The sequence below is a fragment of the Pinus tabuliformis genome, chromosome 4_1 (genome assembly GCF_031772625.1).
Source record: "Pinus tabuliformis cultivar Carrire ecotype Pingquan chromosome 4_1, CPIR1, whole genome shotgun sequence".
Classification (NCBI taxonomy): Eukaryota; Viridiplantae; Streptophyta; class Pinopsida; order Pinales; family Pinaceae; genus Pinus; species Pinus tabuliformis.
In genome coordinates this window covers 626161029-626188706 of record NC_142303.1, presented here as the reverse complement: position 1 = coordinate 626188706, position 27678 = coordinate 626161029, and the positions used below count along the sequence as shown (strand labels likewise).

General features: G+C 37.6%; 1 protein-coding gene across 1 annotated transcript in view; it reads left to right on the top strand.

Moving 5' to 3' along the window:
* The window catches only part of LOC149177582 (uncharacterized protein At3g06530-like), a 280290-nt gene extending 271289 nt beyond the window's left edge, over window positions 1-9001 (top strand). The window contains 6 exon segments of the mRNA XM_089420165.1: window positions 5538-5753; window positions 5885-6574; window positions 6707-7116; window positions 7692-7947; window positions 8235-8405; window positions 8523-9001. Coding sequence (XP_089276291.1) covers window positions 5538-5753; window positions 5885-6574; window positions 6707-7116; window positions 7692-7947; window positions 8235-8405; window positions 8523-8753 — 1974 coding nt within the window. The 3' untranslated portion in view covers window positions 8754-9001.
* Window positions 9002-27678: the final 18677 nt, after the last annotated feature.

Genomic DNA, 27678 nt, shown 5'->3' with positions numbered 1-27678 from the left:
TGCACAAAAACAATAGATCCATTGGCAAGGAGGGCATATCAAAGAGAGCAAGATGAGGCGGATGGTATTAAGAGAAGGCATGATGAGCTTACTCAAGCTACTCCTCAAGCCTCATCTAACATTGAGCCAAGGATTGTAGTTGAAGAAAGAAAGAGGAGAGCCGGTGACACTCAACAACATGAACAACCAACACCCAAAAATACCAGAGGGGCATCCCCTTCAGTTCAGGATAGCAGAATTGCTAAATTGGTGAATGCGCAAGCAAGAGAAGAAACTGATTCCAGAGTGGCTAGGTTCATTTATGCATGTGGTATCCCATTCAATGTTGTTTGCTCTCCTTACTGGCAAGATATGATAAGGGCAATTAACAAAGCTCCTCAAGGGTACAAGGGGCCCAACTATGAGAAAGTCAGAACTCAGCTTCTCAAAAATGAGAAGGAGCTTGTGGAGGATATTTTATCACCAATTCGTTCTTCCTGGAGTAGCTTTGGGGTTACCATAGTCTCAGATGGATGGACAGATACAAGGTGCAGACCATTGATAAATATCATTGCCACTTCCCCCAAAGGAGCAATGTTTATCAAGGCGGAAGACTGCTCAGGAGAGGTGAAAGATGCATAGTTCATTGCTGATGTTATTATAAAAGATATTGAACAAATAGGGCCTAACAAGGTGGTGCAAGTTATCACGGATAATGCACCAATTTGCAAAGCTGCAGGTTTAATTATTGAGAGGAGGTATGACCACATCTTTTGGACACCATGCATTGTCCATAATCTGAATCTGATCTTAGAGGAGATCGACAACAAAGTTTCCTGGATAAAGGAACTCACAGGGGAAGCAAGGGAGATTGTCAAATTCATTACTAACCACCACCAATTTCAGGCCATATTTCGAGAGTACTCCAAATTGGAGTTGTTACTGAGACAAGATATGCGTCAAACTTCTTGATGTTGTGCCGCCTTGTTGAGGTTAAGCATGCATTAGTTTCTATGGTGGTGAGTCAACTTTGGATTGAGTGGAGACAAGTAAATCCAGAGCGGGGATATATGGTGTGTAGATTGTGCCTTGATGAGGATTGGTGGAGCAAGGTAGATTTCTTGCTAAAGTTCACAACCCCTGCACTTGAGCTTCTCCGGAGTGCTGACACTGACCAACCTTTCTTAGGAGAGGTATATGATGGCATGGATTCCGTGGTTGAGAAAACTATGGAAATCATTTCGCGAGAGTCTCCACAAATTTTGTTTGTTGATGATCTTTTGCTGGTTTAGTCAAGAAAATCATCGTTGATAGGTGGAACTATTTCAACACTCCATTGCACACTTTAGCGCATGCTTTGAACCCCAAATTTCATGATGAGGAGCTTATTGCTCAAAGCAATGGGAAGAGGAAGGCACCCATAAGGATAGAGAGGTGGCTAATGGGGTGAAAAAAGCCCTTATGAGAATGTTTCCTTCTCATCCACACAGGGAGGTAAAGGAAGAATTTGCCAGTTTTGCTGCAGGAATAGATGATTATGTAGATATATCAACTTTGGAGGAGAGAAGCACCATGAATCCAGTTAGGTGGTGTATTTGTCATGGAGCAAATGGTGTGCATTTGCAAAACCTTGCCATTCGTATTCTTTCACAAGTGGCAAGCTCTTCATCAGCAGAAAGGAATTGGAGCACTTATGGTTTTATTCATTTTGTGAAGCACAATAGGTTGGGCTCACAAAAGGCAGAGGATCTTGTTTATGTGCACTCCAACCTTCGCCTTGCATCTCATAGGGGTCCAGAATACAATAGTGGTCCTTCTAAAGAATGGGATGTGGATGCAGAAAATCCTGATTTGGATCTCTCTCTTGCTGCCCTGAATATTGAGGTCGAGTCTGGAAGTGGAATTGGCGCATCATCTTCTTCAGCACCACCATCCATTGTTGAGCATTGTACTGCTTCTATTTTTGATGAGGATTGTGATGATGAGGATTAGTCTTTTGTCTCTATAGTTCTTGCAGCCTTATAGTCTTTATTGTACTTGCAGCCTCATATATTAATATAAATAAAGGTTGATTTTGAGATTTGGATATATAATAAAGGTTGCTTTTGGATATTCCGATATTTTTATTTTCATTATGTGATCATTCATGGGTAAATGTGATGTAAATTTAATTGCAATGTTTAAATGTAATAAATTATAATGTATCATGTATGCTTTATGATTGCACACACACACACACACACACACACACACACACACATATATATATATATATATATATATATTCGCGTTTCCCCGTTTCCAATATTTGGGGAGGTCGCGTTTTGTACCTGTGCCCGTTTCGGAAACTCGTACTCGTTTCCCTGTTTCGTGCAACCTTGAGAAAAACACAATAATAATAATGCCAACAAATCTCACAAGTAATTATCATAAAGGAAAATCAGCCTTAATATACAATTTTCTTGATTTTCCAATGGGTTGAGGATACATCAGATGGATGTGAAAATTTCTTTCCTCAACAGAGTGATTGAGGAGGATGTGTATATTAAGCAACCTCAAGTTTTTGAGGTGCATGGGAGAGATTCCCTTGTATGCAAGTTGAAGAAAGCCCTTTACGGGCTGAAGAAGGCTCCGTGTGTATTGTATGCGAGGATCGATGCATATCTTCTTGGTTTGTGCTTCACCAAGAGTGTGGGGAATCCTAACTTGTACATTGTACTCGTTAAGGGTGAACCATCTTGTTATTGTATGTGGACTATCTCTTCTTGACAAGATTGAAGAAGCTCATAGGGATGTGAAAGGAGGATCTTGCTTTAGAATTCAACTTGAAGGACATTGGCTTGATGCATTACTTTTTTGAATTGGGGATGTGACAACAACCAAGAGAGATTTTCCTTGGATAGGTCCAATATGCAATGGAGATCTTGAGGAGATTCAGGATGGACGATTGCAGGCCTATGCCTACACCTACGATCACTAAATTGAAGAAGCTGAGCACTTTTGAAGGTGAATTAGTGGATCCCACACTGTATAGGCAACTGATAGGTTCCTTGATGTATCCGGTCAACACTAGGCTGTATATATCTTTTGCTGTGAATACACTTAGCCAATTCATGGTGGAGCTGAGACAAGGTCATTGGGTGGCAGCAAAGCATGTGCTAAGATACTTGCGTGGGATAGTAGACTTTGGATTGAGATATATCACAGCTAGAGGAGCAAAGCTGTAGGGGTACACAAATTATAATTGGGTAGGGAGTGTGTTGGATAGAAAGTCCACATCTGGATGTTATTTCAACTTGGAATCAACCATGATCTCATTGTTTAGCAAGGAGCAACAATCCATGGCACTCAATTCAGCGGAGGCAGAGTACATGGCAGTGAATATGATGAGTTGTGAGGTACATGGCAGCGAGTATGATGAGTTGTGAGGCAGTGTGGCTTCGCGAGATGCTTGTAGGATTATTTGATCTGTAGATAGGGCCAACAATCATACACTGCGATAATCAGAGTTGCATTAAGCTCTCTAAGAATCTTGTGTTTCATGATTGGTCAAAGCACATCGAGATCAAATATCTCAGAGACAGGGTCTAGAGGGGTGATGTGAGATTGTAGTACATTTCTATAGAGGAGCAGGTGGCAAATGGTCTTACAAAGCCTCTAGTGAAGGGAAAGTTTGTGAAGTATCGAGATAAGTTGGGGGTGGTGGAGAATCCCTTCCTTTTTAGGATAGAGTGTTGATGTGAGTAGCATTGGAAGGTCTTCTACAATTGCTTGATGTATTAACATGTGGAAGACATTATTTGCATCTTTTGGTGATTTATCATTATGTCTTCTTTGCTAAGTTTAACTTAGGAAAAGTACAATAATTAAAGTCAATTAATTATTGTGGACTATTGGGTTATTTTCTAAGGATAAATAATTTAGTTATTTAAGTGACCTAGAAATAATCTTATCCATTGATCTTCAAGATATTTCTAGAAGGAAGATTCAAGATATTTCTAGAGGGGAGATTGGGGTTAGGGATTTGGACTCAATGAAGATTATAAATGGAGGCTAGTGATGGAGGTGAAGACACAACAAAGAGCACAAGTGTGTGAGCGAGTCATCATGAGAGAGAGCGATTTTCTCTGCAGTGTGAGTGGCTCAGTGTCCACTATGCAGAGAAGGAAGAAGTGCGCGTGGGTTTGAGCAATTCCAGGAGGGCCGAGTTGGAGGAAATTGTAAGGATGAGTTGTTGGAAGGAGATCATGTTTGTTTGCAGGAGGTCGAGCTGCTGGAGTGCTGGGGTTTCCAGTGCGCATTAGTGGAAGGGCGCAAATCGAGTTGCTGGAGGGCGTAGATCTGGTTGCTGGAGGTCAATTTCTTCAGAGCGATTTCATTTAGAGGCAGATTTCCTTGAGGCCGATTTACCTGGGCTGAATTCATTCTGAGGGAGCTGAGTTGCAGGTTCCAGATTGTATTTTTCCTTGTATCTCTGTGGGTCGAAAAACCCAGATTTTCCAAATAATGAAATGATGGAGAATTGTTTGTGGGTTAATTAATTTTGCAATGTGTGATTGATCTCTCTGGTTTATTTCTGCTGCATATTTTTAATTCTAGAAGTTAAAGATACCAATGATTATTGAATTGAGTAAAGATACCAATGATTTTATTTTTCAGTGATTCTCTTATTATTTGGCTAAATAAATAGTAAACTGGGGATAAATTGAATTTCCGTGAGAAAATAAATCTAGCTTGTATTAGAAATTTAACGCTGGGAGTATTACACTTCCCCACGTTTTCTCCTTTGCAGTTGGTCACTCCTGGGCAGCTGTTGGTGAAGGTCGAGCACAGGGGCAGAGATGCCTTCTTCCTTAAAGATGTCTCTAATGCTTTGGAGTCACCTTGGATTTAATGCTAACTTGCACTTTCAAAGCATGCTATTCTAAAAATGCGCTCCATGAGCATTGTGCACTGATTAGGTGGTTTATTTAATTTGCCCACTGGCAATGCTGCTCCAAAACAAATACCCCATATACTCCACTTCTGAGGGTTAAAATGCACATTTTAAAACTGGGAAAACCACGACTACACTTGTCATAATTTCTAATCATTACCTATGAACTGCTGGATAAAAAGATTACTGTTGCCACACTGCAGGGTGTGTTTGTGTGCTTAAGATTTGGCATGTAGTCAGCAGAAACACACTTGGCCCTGGATTTTTTGAGTTTCACAGCAATGCTCCCAAGTAGTTTGGAGAATTAAATTTGAGAAACAAATTTTGTGAATTATACACCTTGGTTCTAACTTTGAAAATATTTTTTTTTACTTCGAGTGTACATGCCAATTTGGGTGATAAACTAACTGTGGTGAATGAGAAAAAGTATCAGGTTTTAGTTTTGTCATGGAGTACTTCAATAAGTTTGAGAAACAAATTTCTTTTATCTAGCATGGGTGATTTAAACTATCGTTTACCTCAAATATGCATTAGTCTGACTGTTGAGTAAGATACTGTCAGGATATAGTGACATTGTGGATGATATATTGACTGTTTATCTAATTTCACTGTATTTTTGCAGGAAGCACTAGGAGCTCTTATGGAACAAGTAGTCTTACAATTGCAGATTATTGATAGAAAAACTAAAAAACCAATTGTTCCTTCTGGTCTCAAGAATGATGCAAGAGAAGCTGCATATAGTTTATTGAATACTGTCACAAAACTGATGGTTCCATCAGCTTACTCTAAGGGCATCACATCCTTGTTGAAACACTCAGATGCAAATGTCTGCGAAAAGGTGTTCTATGTGATGTTTTCTGCAATTTTGAATGTTTTATTTGAGATTTGAGTCTCATGCTTATTGTTTTGTAATTATGTTTAATCTCGTAGTTTCATTAAGCCATGTTTTTGTGTCTTCTTGGAAGCCAGGCACTTCGATTGCTTTGTGAAAATTTGAAAGACAAGGTTGGGCTTGTACAACAGCCGAGAATGAAGAGGAAAATGGTTACCTTGCCAAATGCCCAGTGGCATTCTTTAGGTGAGGAAAGTGATGAAGCATTCAAGGAAATGATCATGGAGATTGTTGAGTTACTTAAGAGATCCCCAGAAGATTCCTCTGTGAGAGCAAAAATTGCAGCAGTTGCCACATTAGATGTCCTGGCAAAGAAATTTGTAGGGAACTTTCCCAGTACCTTTAGTGACTGTCTTAGTCCTGTTGTTGCAAATCTCACAGCAAATGATGTAGCCCTTTCCTCAGGTTGCTTGCATTGCATAGCTTCTTTTGTTACTGAACTTGGGCCACAAGCATTGGCTCATCTTCCTCACATTATTAAATATATCCTTAAGAAGACATGGCAGGTTTGCTTGTCTTCATATAAAGAAGCAACAGTGTCTAAGATGGCAGACTTTGAAGGGAACACAGCTTCTGGGGGAGCCTTTTTGATCTCTGTTCTTAGTGTTTTAGAAGCAATTGTGCAGAAGCTGGGCGGGTTTTTGAATCCATACTTGGAAGAAATTGTTGGTCTTTTAGTGTTGCATTCACAATTTACTACTGACTCAGGTTCAACAGTATGCACAAAGGCTGCTTCAATCCGCATTCTCATGTCTGAAAAGATCTCAGTAAGTGATGCCTTTGGAATTAAATTAGAAGTAATAGGTGCCAACTGTGTGGGGATTCTAGACTAGGCTTTGAAGCAAATTTGTTGGCTTGGAATACTTTCTTGTTGGGGCTAATGGTCATTCTTTGTGCAGGTGCGGCTTTTGCTTGATCCGATTGTTAGAGTTTATGGAAAGGCTGTAGAGAATGGAGAAGCTTCTGTTTCAGCCATTTTTGAAATGCTAGCAGTTGTCGCTTCTAAAATGGACAGACCATCTGTTGTAACTTATCATGCAAAAATATTTGAGTCATGTCTGATAGCTTTGGACCTTCGTCGTCAGCATCCAGAATCAATCAAGAACATGGGTAAAGTTGAGGCAAGTGTAATTAATGCACTTGTGGCTCTAATAATGAAATTAAGTGAGGCTACATTTAAGCCTCTCTTTGTTCGGAGTTTAGACTGGGCAGAGTCTGAAGTGGAGAGTGATGGAACATCGTCAAGCCGCAATATTCAACGCAATATTTCCTTTTATAATTTTATTGACAGTTTGACTGGGAAGCTCAGGTGCCTCAAAAATCTTGTTTACCATCTGTTATCTTCTTTGTAATTGATGTTTATTTTTAGTTGCTGAGATATGTACCCTGTCCTCTTTGCCTTGACGAATGGAACACTTCATAACACGGGAAAGTATTGACAATCACTAAGTTACTTGAGGATTGTTGTTTCCCTTTTGTGCAATATTCTGAATGATAACAATCCTTCCCTGTCTTCTTTCTAATCTGTGTGCATGTGTGCACACGTGCATGCATGTGCAACCAGTGAATTTCAGCTACTGTTATTTCTTCTTTGTATATTGAAAGCATGAATGCGACATGGTATTTTCAGTTTTCGTCTGCAGTTCCATCTTGCTTGTATTTAACAATACTGGTATTTAACAATACTGCTGGTATTTGTATTTTAACCAACTCCTTATAAGTTGCAGAATTGACAAAGATGTAATAACACTATATACTTTCGTCTTTTTGACGCACTTTATGAATGAAAAATCTGCAAACTTAATCTGCATTTTAACGAGTGTATCAGGTGTTGCAAGTGCGTAAGTTGTAATCCTAATGTCTATTAATCTCCTTGTTCAACAGGTCTGTATTTGTACCTTACTTTCAGTACTTGATGGATGGGTGTGTACACCATTTAACTGGTGGTCAAGATCACGAAGTCAATGTGCAGGCAAAGCATAAAAGAAAGAAGAGTAAATTAACAGAAAAGGTTGTGGGTAGTGAAACAAAACAAGCTCTGACAGAGTCTGAGTGGAATCTTCGGATGTCGGTGATTTCATCCTTGCACAAATGCTTTCTATATGATACTGTTGGATTCCTTGACTCTTCAAAGTTTCAGGTAAGCCACCACTCTTGTTCTAATTGTATCATAGAATGCACTGTACATATGGTTTTTCTTGGAAGTACATGTCCGTATCTAATTAATAAAATGCCATTTTAAAAGCAATTGGTCTATAAATTTGAAATTCCAGGTGCGTCTTTTGTTGTGGTTATGGTTGGTTTTTTACATGTTAAATTTGCCCATAATTCAATTCCTTCCTTCTTCTTATTCTATGTTTCTTATCAGTGTCTATCTTGATCTCAATAAATTGCAATAATTTGAAGACTTTGTGGCATTTCATGCAGATCCTCCTGAAGCCAATAGTTTCACAGCTTGTTGTAGACCCACCTAAGTCAGTGGGCCAATTGAAAGACGTCCCAAGCATCCAGCAAGTTGATGATACTTTGGTTTCATGCCTTGGTCAAATGGCCTTGACAGCAGGAACTGACCTTCTCTGGAAACCACTTAATCATGAGGTATTGATTAAGAAAATCTTTGTTTTGACAACAAATAGATTTTTTGTGCATTTTTTGTTTTCATTTCATGTATGTCTTCTAATCCCAGTTTATAATGTTCTTGAATTTATTTATTAGGTACTTATGCAAACACGTAGTGAAAAGGTTCGCGCACGGATTCTTAGTTTGAGAGTTGTGAAATACTTACTGGAGCATCTCAAGGAAGAATATCTTGTACTCCTTCCTGAGACGATTCCCTTCCTTGGGGAACTTCTTGAAGATTCAGAACTGGGTGTAGTTGCTCAGGCCCAGGAAATTCTGAAATCCATGGAAGATCTAAGCGGGGAAAGTCTTTCACAGTATCTTTGATCCCCATGTTTCAACAGAAACCCAGACCTAAATGTTACGATTTAACAAGGTGTGCTGTTGAAGATGTGTTCTGCTGCCTGCACAGCTAGCTGTCTAGTATATGTTCGATGTTATTCAGTGTTCTGGAAAATATAATGTCCATATATTATGTTATTTAGGTAACGATATTTGACTGAAGGAAGCCCAGTTATTATTTATTTTTGAAAATTATTTCATTTCCTATATTATAATACATATTCACTACAAAATAGTATATTTGAGTCAATATGATTGCAAATATTGTCATTTCAGGGAAAAACTTCGAAGTGGTCCTCCAAATCAAACCAAGGGCCAAATAAATTATAGTCACTTTTCTAATCACAATATCTACTACATAAATCTGAAAGCAAGAGTTTGGGTTTCTGAAGCAGAAAAACTTATGATACGCAGAATATATATGAATAAATACTTTATTAAGAGATGAAATTACAGATGATGCTATTACAATTGCGGGTGCCTGGCTTATATACCACCATGGACACCCTTTGGGAAAGGGCATGATCTTATGATCGTGTCCTTTTGTCTAATTAAAATTAAAATTAAATAATAAACCTAAGTTAACTAATTTTTTACATAACATTGCCTTCCTCTCGAAAGAATGCTTTGTCCTCAAAGCATAAGTAACGACAGATGTTGTTGAAGAATGATTCATTCTCCCAGAAAGCGTCTTCTTCGGGTAAGTCCTTCCACTTGATCAGATATTCTAAGATGATCAAGGTCGCACACTTTAAAAGGTCTTGGATTAATCTCTCAAGTTCCGTTTCTTGGTGATGTGGATATCGGTATGGCTTGATGTTGACGGGGTCTGATTTTGCCTTGACTTCTATTGTATGCTCAGTTTCCCTATTAGGCGGCCTCTTCATGGGCAGGTCTTGAATTACTTTTTCATGCTTCCGAATCAGATCTTGTATCCCTAGTGATTCTTCTCTAGTCATATTTGCAGATAACATTTCTAATTGGTGACATTGTATTGCATAAGCAGGTGCTCTTCTTCGACTCAGCTTCATCATCTGAGATGATGATACAACTTGATTTTCTGGTGCTTGGAATCCGTGTAGTTTGTACTTCTGACCTCCCCATTTGAATTTTATAAATTGTACTTGATGGTTGGCGGCATAAGTACCTAAAGTTCGTAACCATTGGATACCTAGGACTACATCTACTCCTCCTAACGGTACCGTGAAGAATGGAGACTCTAGATTAAAGTCTTGAATCTGCAAATTGACCTTATGGCATTTCCCTACCTTTTCAATCTTCTTACCATTAGCTACCATCACTTTCATGTTTGGTAAGGGAAATGAAAAGATATTGAGTCTCTTTGCCACGGTTGCATCTAAAAAATTGTGTGTGCTTCCAGAGTCGACGAGAACCACTACGTTGTTCTTTTTTATGTGTCCTTTTAACTTTAAAGTCTGAGGTTGTGATATACCTATCATCGCTGATAATGATACTTGTGGAATACTTCCATCATCTAGTTCTGGTGAGAATTCTGGGGCATCTTCTGTGTCTTCTATGTCATAATCTTCACTGTTTGAATCATTGGTTGCTTCACAATTATATAGGTTCTTTGGTTCTTTTCCTTTAGCACATCTATGTTTGGGGTCCCACTTCTCACCACAACGTTTACATTTACCCTCTTTTATCTTTTGCATTTCCACATTAGATTTTTCATCTTCACGACGATGTGGTGGAACATATCTTGTATTATTTGAATCCACACACTGGGGTATCCTTCGTCTTGCATAAGATTTTTCCGCTTTTGACCAAAATATTGGTTCGGATTTCTTTTCGGCTGTTTTTGCTTTTCGTCTTGCTACTTCTATAGATGTAATGTCATGCATCTCAAGTTCTGCTTGTAAATGGGTTTTGAGTCCCGAGATGTATGACTGAATTAGACGAGATTCTGATAACCTAGGTACTCGTGTTACTAAGGTCTCCCATTCTTGAGTGTATTCGTCCACACTTCCTTTTTGTCGTAGTTTGATGAGTTTTTAAAAGAACTCTTATTCCTTTACACCTTGGAATCTTTTGAAGAATGCGTCTTTAAATTTCCTCCATCTAATGACACGTGTTGTCTTTTTCCACCACATATACCAGTTATATGCTTCTCCTTCCATTTTCATGGATGCATGCCTGAGCTTTTCGTCATCGTCATTGATGTCATATATTTCAAAGTATTCTTCTGCTTTATTTATCCATGCAACATTTTTTTTTCGTTTCCATCGAATTTAGGCATCTCGACTTTTGCCCTTCGCTGGTATGTTGCTACTGGTTGAGCGAAAAAAAGTGTTGATTGGTAAAGTTATCCCAGAGTTGCTTGTTTGTAAAGGCTGTGTTGCTTCTTGGTGGGGTGTCACTGATTTTTTTGGGGATTCAACTTTGTCATGAGAGTCTGTGGAATTAGTTGAATCTGACGAGATGTGTTCTTGATTCTCTTCACCTTCTTTTAGTAGTTGTTCGGGTGTACAATTCGACCTTTTACACAGACTTTTCAGCATTATTAAGACCTCTCTGATGTTTAGTTCTGTTTGGACATGTTGACTTTCCATCTTTATCTCTATTCGATTTGTCGTATCTTGAAGATTTTTGATTTTGTCCGCTTGCTCCCCAAGCTTGATCTCGAATTCATTTAGTCTTTTATTGACCTCATCATGGTTGCTATTTATCTTATGCTCTGCATCCAACAATTTTTTTTGGAAATCCGCCATTGTCATTGTCGACATTGAGCGGGTTTGCGAGAGCATGTATTTATTTGCCAGCTAAAATATTTTTCTTCCCTCTTTTTTTTTTTTTTCTCTATTAGCTAAAATAAATTTTATACATATAAATTTTAATTAATTAAAATAAATTTAATTAATTAAATTAACTTTTATATATATAACTTTTAATTAATTAAAATTAATTTAATTAATTAAATTAACTCTTTATGTATATAAAACTTTTAATTAATTAAAATAAATTTAATTAATTAAATTTTATATATATATATATATATATATATATATATATATTATATATATGTTATATAAATAAACGTTATATATATTATATATATATTTTTGATGTTATATATAAAAAAATGTCATATATTTGATGTTATAAATATATTATATTATATTTATTGTGGACCGTCACGTTAATTGAAAGTTTGATTTTTTTTTTGGTGACGGATTACCGCAGACGTGATCGGACGGCAGTAAAAACTGGACAGCGGCAATTACAGGCACGGCGGAATGAACCGAGGGTTTGACCTATCACAAAAACACCTTCGAGCAGATACACGGTTACACCGTCGACTCACCGCAGATGTTATTCCACGTAGCCGGTACGTCTGGACAGCAGCAGGTTGTCGTATTGTGGCTGCTACACGATGAGCAGATGAGTGGGTGCTGGATGACTGGAGCGCCCAGACACGGCCGTGAAGCGGCAAGCCCACCGGAGCCGGGAGGCGGCACTTAATACGATGCAGGGAAAGAGGTTTGGGCAGCGGATACTAGGTTCTGTCCAGCGTCTTGCCAGAGAACCGAATAGGCTCCGATACCAATGAAGCGGTAAAACTTATGATACGCAGAATATATATGAATAAATACTTTATTAAGAGATGAAATTACAGATGATGCTATTACAATTGTGGGTGCCTGGCTTATATACCGCCATGGACACCCTTTGGGAAAGGGCATGATCTTATGATCGCGCCCTTTCATCTAATTAAAATTAAAATTAAATAATAAACCTAAGTTAACTAATTTTTTACATAACAGTTTCAGATACTCAAGCAACAATGGTCATGAAGGAAGCGTGTGGTAGTTAGCATAAAAAAGTAGTAAATGACAGGGGAAATTATCTTATTTGAAGTGCATGTGTGTATATTTTTCTATTTTTTTTCCAATGAAAAGAATCTCTATATTCATCATAGTGGATATACATATTCAGTCCATTAAGGACCTATCCGAAAAGGATAATTCCCATATCAGTCTAGACACCAGATTCAGAGTACCTGTGTCAAAAGTACCTGTATGAATCTGCTCCTTTAACAAATCATTTGCAAAGCTGCTCCCTTTACAAAGATGTTTTGTACATTAGGGAGATTTCACTCTGAATTTAATAGATGTAATCACTTATGATGTTTTTGTACATTAGGGAGAGATCACTCTGATTTTAATGGGGGAGGTTGTTTGGATTTTCCTTGCGAATTTTTGCTAGTTTGACATGTAGGGGGTGGAAAGGTTGTACGACTCATTGGGCATCTCTAGAAAATGCTCTCAGAGAAGACCTTTGGTCATTTCTGTTTGAGTCTTTGGTTCCAATATTTCTTCAAGACACCAGACACACATATTAATGTGGATACTGCTAGTATGCATTTTCTTGGTTTTATGGTGACTTTATTCACTCCACATTTTCGTTGTAGTTGGTCATGTCAGGGCTCATCTTCTTTTGGTATAGCCTCTAGTAGCTAGCCTCATCAAGATATGGTGGCATTGGAAGAAAATCCGAGTTGTTAGCATTAGTAATTGGTATTATTTTCATGGTCAATGCTTGTGAAACCGCAACAAGAGTTGATGATTCAACAATGGAAACTGTAGTTTACTTCAAGTGGAGGTGTGTTTAATCCTCCCTCACAAGCATTGGTTTTAATGCAGAAGGGCTGAAATAGTCCTCTTCATATAATCTGATTTTCGTTTGTGGTGCTGATCCTAAATTGACGTTTCTTGCTGTTGATTATTGTGTATGCAGCTTGAGGCCTATTTGACTAATTCATAAGTTTTTGGTGGAAGGGTTAATCATGGCCATACATTTTCCAAAATTATATATGCATATCTACTTGTTGACAAGGCTTCCAATGATGGGAACTTGTGGTGATACTCAACCAGTACTTCCTCAAGGATGGTTGGAGGATTTGGTTCACACCCATGGCAATGTGAATGCTAGGGTCAAGGATGATGTTATTTAGATTGTAAATCTTGTGTGCCTTGAGACATGGGCCATTGCCATGGCAGTGGTTTGTAGTGTGGGAACCCATGTTTGTAGGATTTATAGAGGGTGGTTGATGCTCATAAAGAGTATCCTCCCTGGTAGTTGCTATTGGTAGGTGTGGATGTTATTGATAGTGATAGAGCACCAACTCACCTCTTGTCATAGAGCATTAGGAGGGAATTGTGCCTTTGGGACAATACTATGTGCACTCTTCTTCGAGAAGATACCCACACTTCAACCACATGTTTGTATCCAAGATGGAGGTCCACATGGTGTGAAGATGCTATGGTAGGGTTAGCTATTGAGAAGGGGGAAGGGCAGGGTTCAGTAGAATGTCTTGCCTCCTAGGATTTTTTCATAGTAGGATCAACTCTTGATTCATATTGAGGAATATCCTTACGACGAGATGAATTTCCAAGTAGACCCAAAGCCACTTCGACAAGCATCAGGCCCAATCGATATGTATGACTTGATTTGAGTTGATTACTTATAGTGGAATATTTCAATGTGTGTTATTGATCATCTACTATATGCATTTGTAGATATAGTGATAGTGAAGCTAGCAAGGCATGCCCACCTCTATGTGCCCATGGAACCAGATGTACCAGGACCATCGAAGCCAAGGCAGAGGGTTGACATTGAAACCATTGGGTATTATGGGATGGAAGAAATGAGGCAAATGTTAGATCGATTGCTAAGAATGGTGTCTGAATGTAGATGACATGAACTAGACGATGTTGATGTAGGAGATTGCTTAGAGACACCACTTGATTGGTGTTCGATTCTTAGGAGAGCAACAATGGTAAGTGGAATTATATGAATTCCTTCCAGGGGGATGTAGTCCCCTTTGTTCATGATGCTTCGTTTGATGGGATTGCGGGAGATGAGGAGGTTGATGGCCCTTATCCCCAATGCCTTTTGCATATGCAACATGCTATGAGCACGTGGATTTCATGCAAAACTATTTGTCCTGCGTTGGATTTTATGTGTGTGTGCATATATAGATATGCACCATTGGCGTAATTTCTGAAATAAAAATGTGAATTACCATTCTATATGATTTATATTTAAGTGATGATGTATATTATATTAGATGTGAATGCAAAATATTATCTTCTTAGATATGCATGTACTAAATACTAATCTAGAATGCTATTTGTAATGATACCTATGAATCTTTTCTATCTTCCCTAATTTAAATGACCACATCAAAAGCTTAACTTGTAAATGCTTTGTAAAGAGGCTAGGGTTTTACACATGATAAATTTTGTTCAAACTAAATATCAAAATGTTGAAAATCTAGACAAACATTAATGTGAAGGATTGATCATGTAAAAAACCAATCATAACATCATATTTAACTAAGTTATTGGTGTTAGGTCCAATGAAAAGGTCATTGGAGTGGATGAGAGCATGCAAAAGTGGTAAAGATGGCCCAATTTGTTGAGGAAAGATTTTATGAATAACAACTTGCACCATCAACATAATTAATGTAGCAATAGAATGAGAAGTCCATTTGGAAGGTTCAACGAGATGACAAATGAGCACAAACTCTACAAAAAATGATGTAAAAAATTATCTAAGGAATGTATATGATCCACAGGCCCTCTAAAAGAAATAATCAAGTGTAAAATCTCTCAAGTGTTGATTTTTGGGTAGCATTGGGAGGTATTCCCGCATGCCAAGAGGCCACCATAATCGGCATAGAAATTTTTTGGAAATTAAAATAAAATAAATTTTGTTTTTGGGTTTTATGTAGGCTCAAATGGAACAAGTTAGTTCCACCATGAAAGGGTGTGTCCCTTGGGCTAAATGCACCCATTCGAGTTGTTTATATACACATGATCTCACACTTCATTTGTCTCACTCGTCATCTCTCTCATAAAAAAGGCACTCATCGAAGCAAAAAATTGATGAATGATGAGAAATCAATTGTAGTAGGGTTACCGTTGATTTCTCTATCTTGATAATTACTTGTGAATGTTAAATATTTTCTTATTACGTATTATGTGTGTACTTCATCAACCAATCATACAAATGTTCAGTCTTTCAACGGAAACAAAGAGACAAGAGACAACACAATTAGGCTCTAAGCCAGGGAAAAACATCACAAGGGGGAAAGCCCAACAACAATCTTTCTCTTACAAAATCATATCAAATTGAGATATCCAAGACCAAGACCAGAACTGCCACCAAAATTCCAAATCCAACCTTCTTGTAAGTCACCTCCAAAGTCAAAGTCATCATAAGTCAAACTGGTCAACTGCCCAAAATTTCAGCCCCTGAAATTTCGGGCTTGCAATAACACAAAAAATTTGACTAGTATGGAATTTTGTCCGCATTAGAAACTTTGGTTAACAAAAGACTTCTCTCTCCTTTTACTTCTGCTCGTTTTTTTCTTTTGTATGGTTTAGATGTACTTGTGTGTGGTTGAATGATCTCTCAAATGGGTCGAACTGCCTCTTATATATAGTTGTCTAGGAGGGTCAAATAGGTGGCTCTTAGAGGATTTGGGCCGACTTATTCCAAGGAGGGCGGACTTGCTTATTTGGTGGACTTTTGACTCAAAGAAAATTTCAAATTCCTTTTCTTCAAATGTCCAAATGGGAAATGGCTCAAGTACAATTTCATAATAAATATTTTCTTTGACTCTTTGAACATGAATAACATTGTTTGCACAAAATAAAAATAATAATGAATATGATAAATATATAAATTATATTACATTATGAACACTGACACTAGTTACAATTTCAACAATGAAATGGCTAAAGTTTGGACTTGGTTTTTGGCACAGATTTCTGGATATTTTATTGTAAACTTTGCTAAAGAAGAATCTCTCCTAGAAGAAGAGTTGGGTTTTCTCCCATGTCTGGGTTTCGAAGGGAAAAATTTGTTGTCTCTATTGTGCATGGTTGTCTCTCTCTGATCTTATTTGTTTTTATTGTTTTCACTGCATTACTGTTGAGATTTTTTGTGTTCAATTGCTTAATGATGTATGTGGCACAAGACAAATTAATTGAAGATCATTAGAAGTAATTATGAGATCAGAAAATTGGTTTCTACTATGTTTATTGTAGGAAAATCAACATGGTATTAGAATCGAGTTTTGTTCAAGGAAGCCAAGGGTCTATTTAGAAAGGAGGGTTGAGTTTATGCTCTAATATGTGGAGTTGTGCTATAGGCTTGACCATAATTGTTGTAGAAGGACCACAAGACTGAGTGGAGAGAATAAGGGCTAGACCAAGCCTTGGTTTTGTGGCTGAAGATATTTCAGTAGCAAGGGTTAAACAAAGGTCTGTTTAAGGCCGTTGTAAAGGACTGTAATAGTATGCTAAGGAGAAAAGGGTTGTTCTAGTTAATATTTGATCCAAGGTACTCATTTACACACCTATAGCAGCACGAATATGTCCATAATGTTGAGTTTTGTTTTTGATCTCTGAAGTTTGAAGACCTATCATGATGTGACCTTGGGAGCCCTACAGACTGTGGCAAAGTAATGTTGTGGGTATGACCTTCTTTTGTTGAGTTATACCTTGGCCTTATGCTTATAGACCAACTCCCCTGTGAAAAGTTTGACATGTGTATAAATTGTGGCCTGTGTAATTGCTATCTTCATCTCTTGTAGACTGAAACCTAGTGTAAACCCAAGATATATGAGAAGTGACGAGTTTCATGAACAAGTTCAAGGGAATGTAGCAAGTTCACAATTTTGGCAATTTAGATAGAGTTTACAACCTTCATGTACTACAATAACATTGCATAAAATATGCCATATGAGTAGCGATCTGAGGGTGATGATCTTGTGTTTCCTAAAGCAAGCAGTGTTGAGGAGAGTTATATCATTGGTGATAACACTGATAACAATGCTGTGACTGTTGGAAAACAATGATTGATATAGTCAGGAGACCAATTATTGATATAGTATAGGTGACTAAAGGAGAAGCCTACCTGTGAGCAACATGTTCACAATGATCAAAAGGAGCTGATCTCTATGCGAAAAAGACAACGTGGTACAAGAGTTAGAAAGTCCTAGGGTTTGTCGGATGAATCCCTAGAGAAAGACTTGTGGTGTTTTGTGCAAGAGGAGTTAGTACTTGGTTTATCTCCTTGATAGAATGCGTAATGATTTTGTATTGATGCTAGCTTGTTGTTAAGCCTTTGGTACGACTAGATAGCTTGATAAATTTGCAAGATGAAGAAACCCTAACTCTTACATATCATTCAAGAAAAGGGAATGGAAAGCAATATGCATCAACAATTGATGTCGAGGATGAGGATGAGCATCCATCATAGAATAAGACAAAGGAATCTAAGCTTGATAAGATTGTAGATGGACTTAATTGATTTTTGCAAGGAAGCAAGGACTCAAGAGGGACTTGACAATTCCCTACAATCCTCAACAGTTTCCTCCTTAATCAAAAGATAAGTATTTCACATCTTTCTCCCTTGACTATTGTTATTTTTTCATGATGAGTCTCTTGTCTTTGTATCTTTTGCTTGGTTATACTTGTTTTTTCCATGGCCTCTTGAATGAGGCTTGCAGGTACATCGTGAAAGCTGCCATAGCAATGATTATGGTAGTAGATGGCAACATCAAAAAGAACAAAGCAAGGTTTGTGACAAGAGGTTCTCCCAATAAGAGGGAGTAAGAAATAGAATTCATTCTTACTAATGCCTATATTAAAATACCTTACTTCTTTCTTAATACCTACACATAATATACGATTACTAAATACATCATGTATTCTTATTACGATTGTTGGGTTTAACTTCTACGTATCATGATGCTTTGCCAATGAGATAGAAGACCTGAGTAAGGGTTGAGAAAGGCAGGCTATGATAAGAGTCAAAGTTGTAGTAAGAGCAAGAGTAAGGGTAAGAGCTAGAGTAGAGTTAGTGCTTCGTGCAATGAAGGAAGAAGTAAGACCCGACTCTATACGTACAAAGATTATCTCTACAGTTTATGAGTAAAGAAACATAAGCCTATACGTAACAAGCAGAGGAGCTATCACGGGATAGGATGTTTCCTTAGGTTGTGTTCCCTCATTTTGAAGCTTGGTCTAGCTCTTTGCTCAAGGCAATCTTCTAATAAAGAAAGGTCTGACCCTAAGCTCTTAAGAAGTTACCTACAATCATCCAATAAAATTAGCGTACAAATCCTAAATATCTACTAGTATTTAAAGTTTAGCCGTCTAGTAAAAGGATGATTCCTAGGCCAAGAGACTTGAAGTTACAAAGGTTACATGAAGAGTCAATATTCGTAATGGGAGAGAGGGTTCATATTGGATATTGGCTAAAGATGTCCGTTTAAGGCTTGAGATACATGACATAATGTCGGAAGTAGTTAATGCACAAATTTTTGTTATTAATATGAAACACCCTTCGGTCATTTGCATGATGCATGGTATGCAATAGTAGAAGGACCTGCTTACATGATAGAGGGAGTGACAGTGGCATACATACTTGCTCACGTGACAAAGGGAGAAACTAAGACTACCATAGGAAGACTTGCTTCAAAAGCAAGAAGGACATGGCCGAGCCATTTCATCTGAGACATGTTACAAAAAGGAGTAATAGAGCTCCTGTATATGTCCACAGATGAAAATATTGTGGACATATTTCAAGGATGAGCTTAGTATGGTGTTGAATGTCTCCATCATGAGAAGCGAATGATGAGGTATTTGTAGGATTGGCTTGACAAGCCATAAAGGACTTTGGTTGGGTCATAAAAGATTGACCAAGAGGAGATGAATACATTCACCTTTGAAGCTAGAAGGACTTGGCTAGGCCATAAAAGACTTTGACCAGAAAGGTGAATGGCCCAAAGCAATTACTGGGGAAAATTATATGATACATTCGCCTCTAAAGCCAGAAGGACTTGGCTAGGTCGACTGGAGGTGAGTAGGGAAATTGTAGGATTGGAAAAACCTTCCCCTTAGAAGCTAGAATGAGTCGGCTACCAGAAGGACCTAGCTATGTCGACCAAAGGAGATAGATGTAATTCACCTTTGAAGCCAACATGACTTGGCTAGGTCATAAAGGACTTTGACTAGAAAGTTGAATGCTCCAAAGGAAAATTCTCTCCTGAGAAGCAAGAAGAACTTGGATGCTTGAATGACTTGGCTGAGCCATGCCCTGAGGAGATTGATACATTTGCCTAAGGAGCCATAAGGGACTTTGACCAAAATCCTTGGATGCTCACATGCATATGAGGAGTTACATTGCCCACTCCAGGATGGAGTTATCTATAGACATGCATCAACATGACAAACTCATAAACTCTTCTTAAGGAAAAAATTCAGCCTAGGGAAAATTTGTTGCAGCCAAGAAGAACACCTCCCTCACTAAGAGGGAGTGTTGATTTTTGGGTAGCACTAGGAGGTATTCCCGCATGCCAAGAGGCCACCTAAATCTGCTTAGAAAAATTATGAAAATTAAAATAAATAAATTTTATTTTTGGGTTTCATGTAGGCTCAAAAGGAACAAGTTGACCCCACCATGAAAGGGTGTGTCCCTGGGGTAAATGCACCCATTCAACGTGTATATATTCACATGATGTGACACATCATTTGTCTCACTCACTCATAACCTCTTTCATAAAAAAATACTCGTGGGAGTAGAAAAAGGACGAAATGGCTAAAGTTTGGACTTGATGTTTGGCACATATTTCTAGATATTTTATTGTAAACCTTTTTGATGAAGGATTTCTTTTAGAAGAGTCGCTGGGTTTTCTCCCAAGTTTTGGTTTCCCAGGGAAATTTGTTGTCTTTATTGTGTATGGTTGTTTCTTTATGGTGGGAGATGGGATAATAAACTTTGTATCAACACCATAGGAATGAGAGGTTTGGCTCATGTAGATATGTCTAAAGAGGGAGATATGAAACTAGTGGATAAAGGCCTTCACCAATCTTGAGACTAAGGGGACATTAGGGACTAAATGGTTGCTGAATGTAGATTATATAAACATAGAGGATTCCAAACAATCTTGTTCTCATGGAGGTTGGAAAATGAAGATTGTGCACAATGTTCTCACAAGTGCTAACAAGTGGAGGGTCAATTTCAAAAATTGGTTTTCCCTCAATATGAAAAGACCTTAGCATTGAGTGGAAGTGTACTCCACTATTGGAGTTTGTTTCTCCTTATGAGAGGAATTGATATGGTGAGTGATGGAAAGGGCATCATGAAATTGAGGTAGCTTAGGATAATGATGAGATGTTCATTGGATGTATCGCACAAAGCAAAATGTTGGTTTGCACACAAGGACTTACATGCTTAGACAATGATTTAGGAAGATTAATTTGCACCACAAGAGTGGATGGGTTAGGTTATAAATCGTCAATGTTAAAAAATATCTTTCAATTCTAAGAGTGTTGGACAATGGTTGCTTGTTTGGCTAGTGAGATCACATAAAGAACCCGGGGAAATGACTAAGAACAATGGTTTGGATGGCTATAACATGCTTAAAGTGATTGGTGCTACCAATGTTTTAGCTTCCCCCCTATGACAACTCCTTTACTAGACTTGGTAGATGATACTTGGACCTATGTAGATTTCATAGAAGACATAGGGGTAGTATATGAAGGTTGAACATGTGTGAATACAAAATGAGGAGTTGGCATGGAGGACACACAAAGGGTAGGAAGATCCAAGTACCATACAAGGGTCCCCAAAGTAAGATTATGTAAACTCAATGTAGCCTTTATGGGTGTAATGACTATTCATGGAGGTGGGGGGCAGGGGTGAGATAAGAAAGGCACTTAGGAAAAGGTAGTCTTAGGAGGTGGATTTCCCGTACATGACAAGGTTGAGGGTACTAGAGTTGTGGGATCAATAGAAGGTTGTAGAGAAGAAGCTTCGACAATAAGGGTGTTGAAGCCACAAGTTTAGGAATTTGTCACCATGGACACATTAGATGACCACATGAGGGTCCTTATTAAGGGGGAGCATAATACATGCCAAAAGAATGTAGAATTTTTGAAGACTCTAGGACCACCAAGAGAGAATGAGGAAGTTGTTTGATTTCCATCTAGAAAAGGAACAACACTTTCAAGATTTAGTTCAAATTTAGGATCATGATTGTAACTTGATCATGGTAATGACCTTCCCATCATGTGGGAACACTCATCATATAGAACATTGTAGAGGAAACCACCTTCATAACATGCATAAAATTACATCCTAAAAGAATATTATGGATCAAACATGCATCTATAACCTCAACATCAAGAAGAACTTGCTTCTTAGCTAATTGGATGAGACAATTTTGATACAACCTTTTGGTTGAGAGGATCGACCATCATATACACAAAGGGTAATTATAGATGCAATAAGCTCAGGACATGAACTGACATAATGAAAGTGGATGCATTGTTGAATAACAACACTCTTGATTGTGTCCAAAAGTTGAAAGGAAACTAAACGGGAAACATGAGGCTCAACTTTGTCAATGTCAAAAATTATCATGATGTCATCTAAAGGATGAACTACATCCAATGTTGATAGAAAATCCTTTTGTTGTGAATAGAAAGTCTGAAGGACTTATGGGGAGGACATAAGCACACGAGACTAAGCCATATTATATACTATACTATAAATATGGGCATCCCACACATTGGGGATATTTTGGTGTAAAGGAACCATTCACACCTTGGGGGAAAGATCAACACTATGTCAAGGAATTTACAAAGCTCCATTAGCGGTTGGTAGAGGATTACTGGGTTAGTAGGCTATGTTTAAGGTTGCCTTTTGTACTAGTACATTTAGGTTGGCATGTTAGCGGTCAACTGAGTTCATGTATAAGAAAAACATGAATGAGAAAAAAATGGAAATTCAAGTAGAGGACATAATTTTTTGATAGCAAGAGGAAAATGAGCTCGATGATAGAAATGAAAGGGAACTATAGTGAGCATTGAAGGCATGATGTTGAAGTTATGGATTAAATGAAAATTGGGTTGTTATGCTTGATACGAGGGACTTTTCGGTCAAGGAAATTTCCCAAAAGCTTGTGAGAAGGCTAATGTGAGAACTTTTGTTACAATTGATATTATGGGAGTCCCGAGTGGAGAGATTTCCTAGCCAACATGTGATGGGGCCTTGGAGGGAAGTGGGATAGCTTGAGGGATTGCATGGCAGAGAAGGGGATCCATTCCTTGGGTTGTGCATGTTGAGGGGAAACATAGCTGGTGGATTTGAATTGTTGTAGGACTTAACATTCTAGATATTAGGTTGATGTGGACAATAAATAATTATAGGAACTATTTCCTCCTTCTAGATATTAGGTTGAGAAATGGAATAATAGAGGCTATGTCTAGTAGGAATACCTAGCTAGTGAATTTTTTCATGATGTAAGTGTTCTTATCATTGTGTTTATTCACGATTAAATGTTGTGCTTTAAGGCCACATTTTAATTTTGTGTTTTTTGCATTTTTGAATGTTGTGTAAGGTTATATAGTTTGCATTCACATGTTTAAAATTCTCTATGAGATGCATGGTAATTTGTTGTGAACATAAATATATCAATAAATAATAATAATAATAATTAATAAGTATCATTAATAATTGTGAAAGGTCATGTCTGTTAGTTGAAACACGACTATTGATGAAAAGGGAATCCTGCCTACTATTTATACAAGGTCCTCATTTGTAATCAAACCATATCATTCATATTCATACATTATATATATTATTATTATTTATTCGAATAGATACTTTTATATTGCAAGTTGTTGACTGAGAAAGTTTTCGTAAGAACAATTAGGGGTTTTCTTTGGTATGAGGTTCCAATTAGATCTCACACTGTTTGGTATGAGAGGCCCATTCGGATTTTTCCTCAACTACCATGCGTAGTTTTGAATGAATACTACAAGATATTTATGATATTCATAGTGGCGAGGTGCACCTATTAGGATAGCTACTACCCCAATTTCAAAATGTCGCTATTCTAATCTATAGGGGAGGTAGATGAGGAAATTGGTAGCAGTGAGTTGGAACTGCATAACTACACAACCAAGGGAAACGTAGTTGTAGTATTGGAAAACAATGTCACTTAATTAAAATTAGAACACATAATAGTCAATCCCTAAACCAATCAATACTCAATGAAGCATGTAATTGAGCATAAACCACAAGTAAGAAATTACTGTAGAAATTCCCACTATAGATCAACATATTATGCTATATACTAAAGCAAAATACAAGATCTACTTCTACAACAAACTTGTGGAAGCTTAATTGATTTTGAGCAAGATCAATTAGAACACATATAACTGAGAATGAGAAAGCAATCACACATGAACACATAAGAATACTCTGGGGAAAGCCTCAGCTAAAAACCCCGATCTCTGTATTATCATACAAGTGGAAATATGTTTAGATTACACAAAGCATTAGCTCACAAGCTATCCTGATCTCAGTACAATCCAGCAATACAACTCACTGACTGAATAGACACAAGATATGCCTTCCGTCAGCCCTCCAAACCTCCTATTTCCTTGCACAGTTTCTCTTGGGATCCAATGCTGCCACCTGTGTGAATTGGCCTCATCACACACTCATCAAACTCAAAAGTAACTGTGCAATCTCCAAGGAATGAATTTCTTCTGCATGCAAGAGATATCCTCAATGGAATATTCTTGCAACTGAAAGTACACTGTCCCATCATCTGATCTCAACAATTAGAAGCAAAAACACCATGTATGTGGAGTGAACTTTAGTGACAGCCTTCACGACTTCTCTATATTAAATGGTCAAAAAAATACAATGTCACCAACTCCTAATCTCTTATTTGCAAGGATTTCAAAAAGATGCAAAAGTCCTTACATTCAACCGAGCACTATTTGTAGGCTTGAATGGTAACAACATCCTAAGATTATCGTACTTCTCAAAGGAAACTACAACCATTCAACTTCTATTTTCTAATTAAAATTACAAATATAATTTGTTGAAATTTTATAGGTCATACAAGACAATTGCATCTTCTGATGGAGTCTTCTCAATCTCCTTAAGATAATATATGGAGTCTTCTCAATCTCCTTAAGATACTCTAACCACACTTCATGATAGGATCTAATAATTCTGATCCTAGCTGGTAGCAAACTCTCCATGAAAACATGATACCCTTTAGTTCTCTGGTACAAAGTGGATAATTCTCTCTCCAATGTGACTAAGGAGTTGAGAATTTTATGCTTGAGGGCTTCTCTTCTAGTGGTAGATGACTTTCCATGATTTTTGTTAGTTCTAGAATTATTGGGTCTATCTCCATGTTAACTGTATGAGGCTGAGGCTTGTTGAGAAATGTTACTAGTTTCGGTCTTCATAATTGTTGTACTCATTTCAATATGTATCCTATATAACAAACAAGAAAAGAAGGAAGAAAACTATTATTAGTAAAGCATGGGTTTGACGCTCATTATTGATGGCCTTCTAGGTGAAAACATGTTCTTCGTGCTTCTAGGGTTTTTTAGGTCTTAAGATTTATTGTTATGAGCCAAAGTAGTCAATATCATGTTTATAAGACCCTTCTAGGCAATTTGTAATTGTAAAGAGAATTATTTTCGAGTCTAGAAAGCTTTGGAATATCCAAGAGTACAAGTCGGCCCTGGGATCCTCAAGTTAGCCTAAAGGAGGTAATTCAACCCCTTGAGAAGGCTATATAAGGAGCAATTTGACTTCATTTGAAGGCACACTTACTCACAAGTTTGATCACCAAGAAAGAGTTCGATTTGTAGCTGGGAAGGAAAAGAAAGGAGAGAGAAGGTACGGAAGAAGCTGAGAGGCCGAAATATCTTGTCTTTGGGCTCCATCTCTCTCACACATGCAAAATTCTAGCGTTTATGGGTTGTAGAAACAAGCAAAAATCATAGGTTTGAGTTGCATAAGAACAAAGTGCAAAATCTATAGCTAGAGGAGGGAAAACCCTTGTTTAGAACTCGTTGACGTTAGGAGAGTTGTCTTACTCTAAGTAGGTCTCAGGAGGAGACTGCATTAGGGTTTCCAAGAAGTTGAAAGGACAAAGTTGTTAGGTCGAAGTTGCAGGTTGAGTATGAGTGTTGTAGTTGGTAGAACAAAGTTGTAAAGAAGAATAGTTTGGCGCAGAACAAAGGAAGGACTAGAGGAAGGGACGACTTGGTACTGGGAGGACTTGTTCTAGGGATTGGGTCTTTGTATCTCATTTGAAGCAGAATGTAAGAAGAGAATAGTTTCTGGGTTTTCCCCTGGCTAAGAGGCTATATATGTGTCGTCTTTTGTTGTCAATGTTCCTTGATATTGTTTGATGAAAAGATCTAACTGAAAAACATAAGGAAGATAACTAAAATTCACAAGAAAGTATCAAGGTTAAAGAAAATAAGTATAATACACTGCCACTTTACATTTTCTAACATGGTATCAAAGCTAAGGTGAGCAAGGAAGGCAGCTGTAAGGACACTAGAAAGAATTGTTGACCAAGGGATAGAAATCTCTCAAGGCCTAAAAGAAGATGATTGTCTCTTGAAGGGATTTGGTTAAAGGATCATTGGTAGAAGACCCTTCTTATCTAGGGTTTCTACATTGAAAAATATCAAAACTACATCCATCTCGCAAGGAGGATATTGATCTCACGTAAAGGAAGTCTATCTGCAAGGCATAAATCTTGGAAGTTGTAAGTGGAGGAATCCTAGGGAACATCTTTCATGGGCATCATGAAGAACTCTCCAAAGATCTTTAAGGCATCAAGAAGGTTAGAGATATTATTAAAGTATCACACTATCTCATAATGGTTGAATCTTCAAGTCATGTAGGTTCTTTATGCAAGGAGAGAAATAAGCTCATTAGGGCTTCAAACTATCTAACATGGAACAAAAGGATTCACTTGATACTCATAAATAAAGATGTAATGGGATATATTACCAAAGAAGCAAGATGTAATGGGATATATTACGAGAGAAGTTACTAAATTTGAGAAATATAAGACACAAGAACTAGCAAGGTACAAGAAAAGGGAAGTAAGATCTCAAAGGATCATAGTTGAATCAATTAAGGATTATCTTGTTCCATTTGTTGCTAATCTAAAGACTTCCAAGGCCATGTACAACAAGCTAGTGAATTTGTACTATGTTAGTACAAGTAGTCAAAATATGTCATTAGGAAACAAACTATATATAATAAAGAAATCGAAGGATGAAGATATGGCATACTTCCTCATGAGAGTCTCTCAGCTAACATACCATTTGCAAGGACTTGGGGAACCCATCATTGATTATGAGGTAACCGTATGTGTTATGAATGCATTGCCACAAGAATGGAGCAACTTTGCAACAAGTGTTGACTCCAAGAAGGATTAAAATCCATTTGATGAGTTGTGGAAACAATTCATCCTGGAAGAATCGAGGATCAAGGTCAACGATGACGTTGGGTCAGATGAGAAGTCTCAAGCCTTTCTAGCTCAAGTCAAGAAGATGAAGAAGGGAAAGTTTGTCAAGTCCAAGAAAAAAGATATGTCAAAGGTGCAGTGTTTCAAGTGCGATGAGTTTGGACATTACAAGAGGGATTGTAAAAATCAATAGAACAACAAGAGGAAGGATAAAAGTGAATGTCATGTAGCCGAAGTAGTGGGAAAACCTAAGAAGAAGGAAAAGAAGGAAGAAGTGAAGGATCTTTACATAAAGAAGGTTCACTAACATCTAGGTTCGTTATGAATATTGGTTTCTATTTTAGATGATATGTTTTGCATAGGCATCGTAGGGTAGAAGCATATGATAGTAGCATGTCTGGAATTTACATGATTAAGTTGCTTAGTAGAGATCCTCTAGAATGTTAGACCATTTTGCATAGTGTTCATCCATATATTATCTAACTTTATGTCAAAGTTTGTCATCTTGGTGAAATGGATCACCAAGATCCGAGAAGGACCATCATTTGAATATCCTTGGGA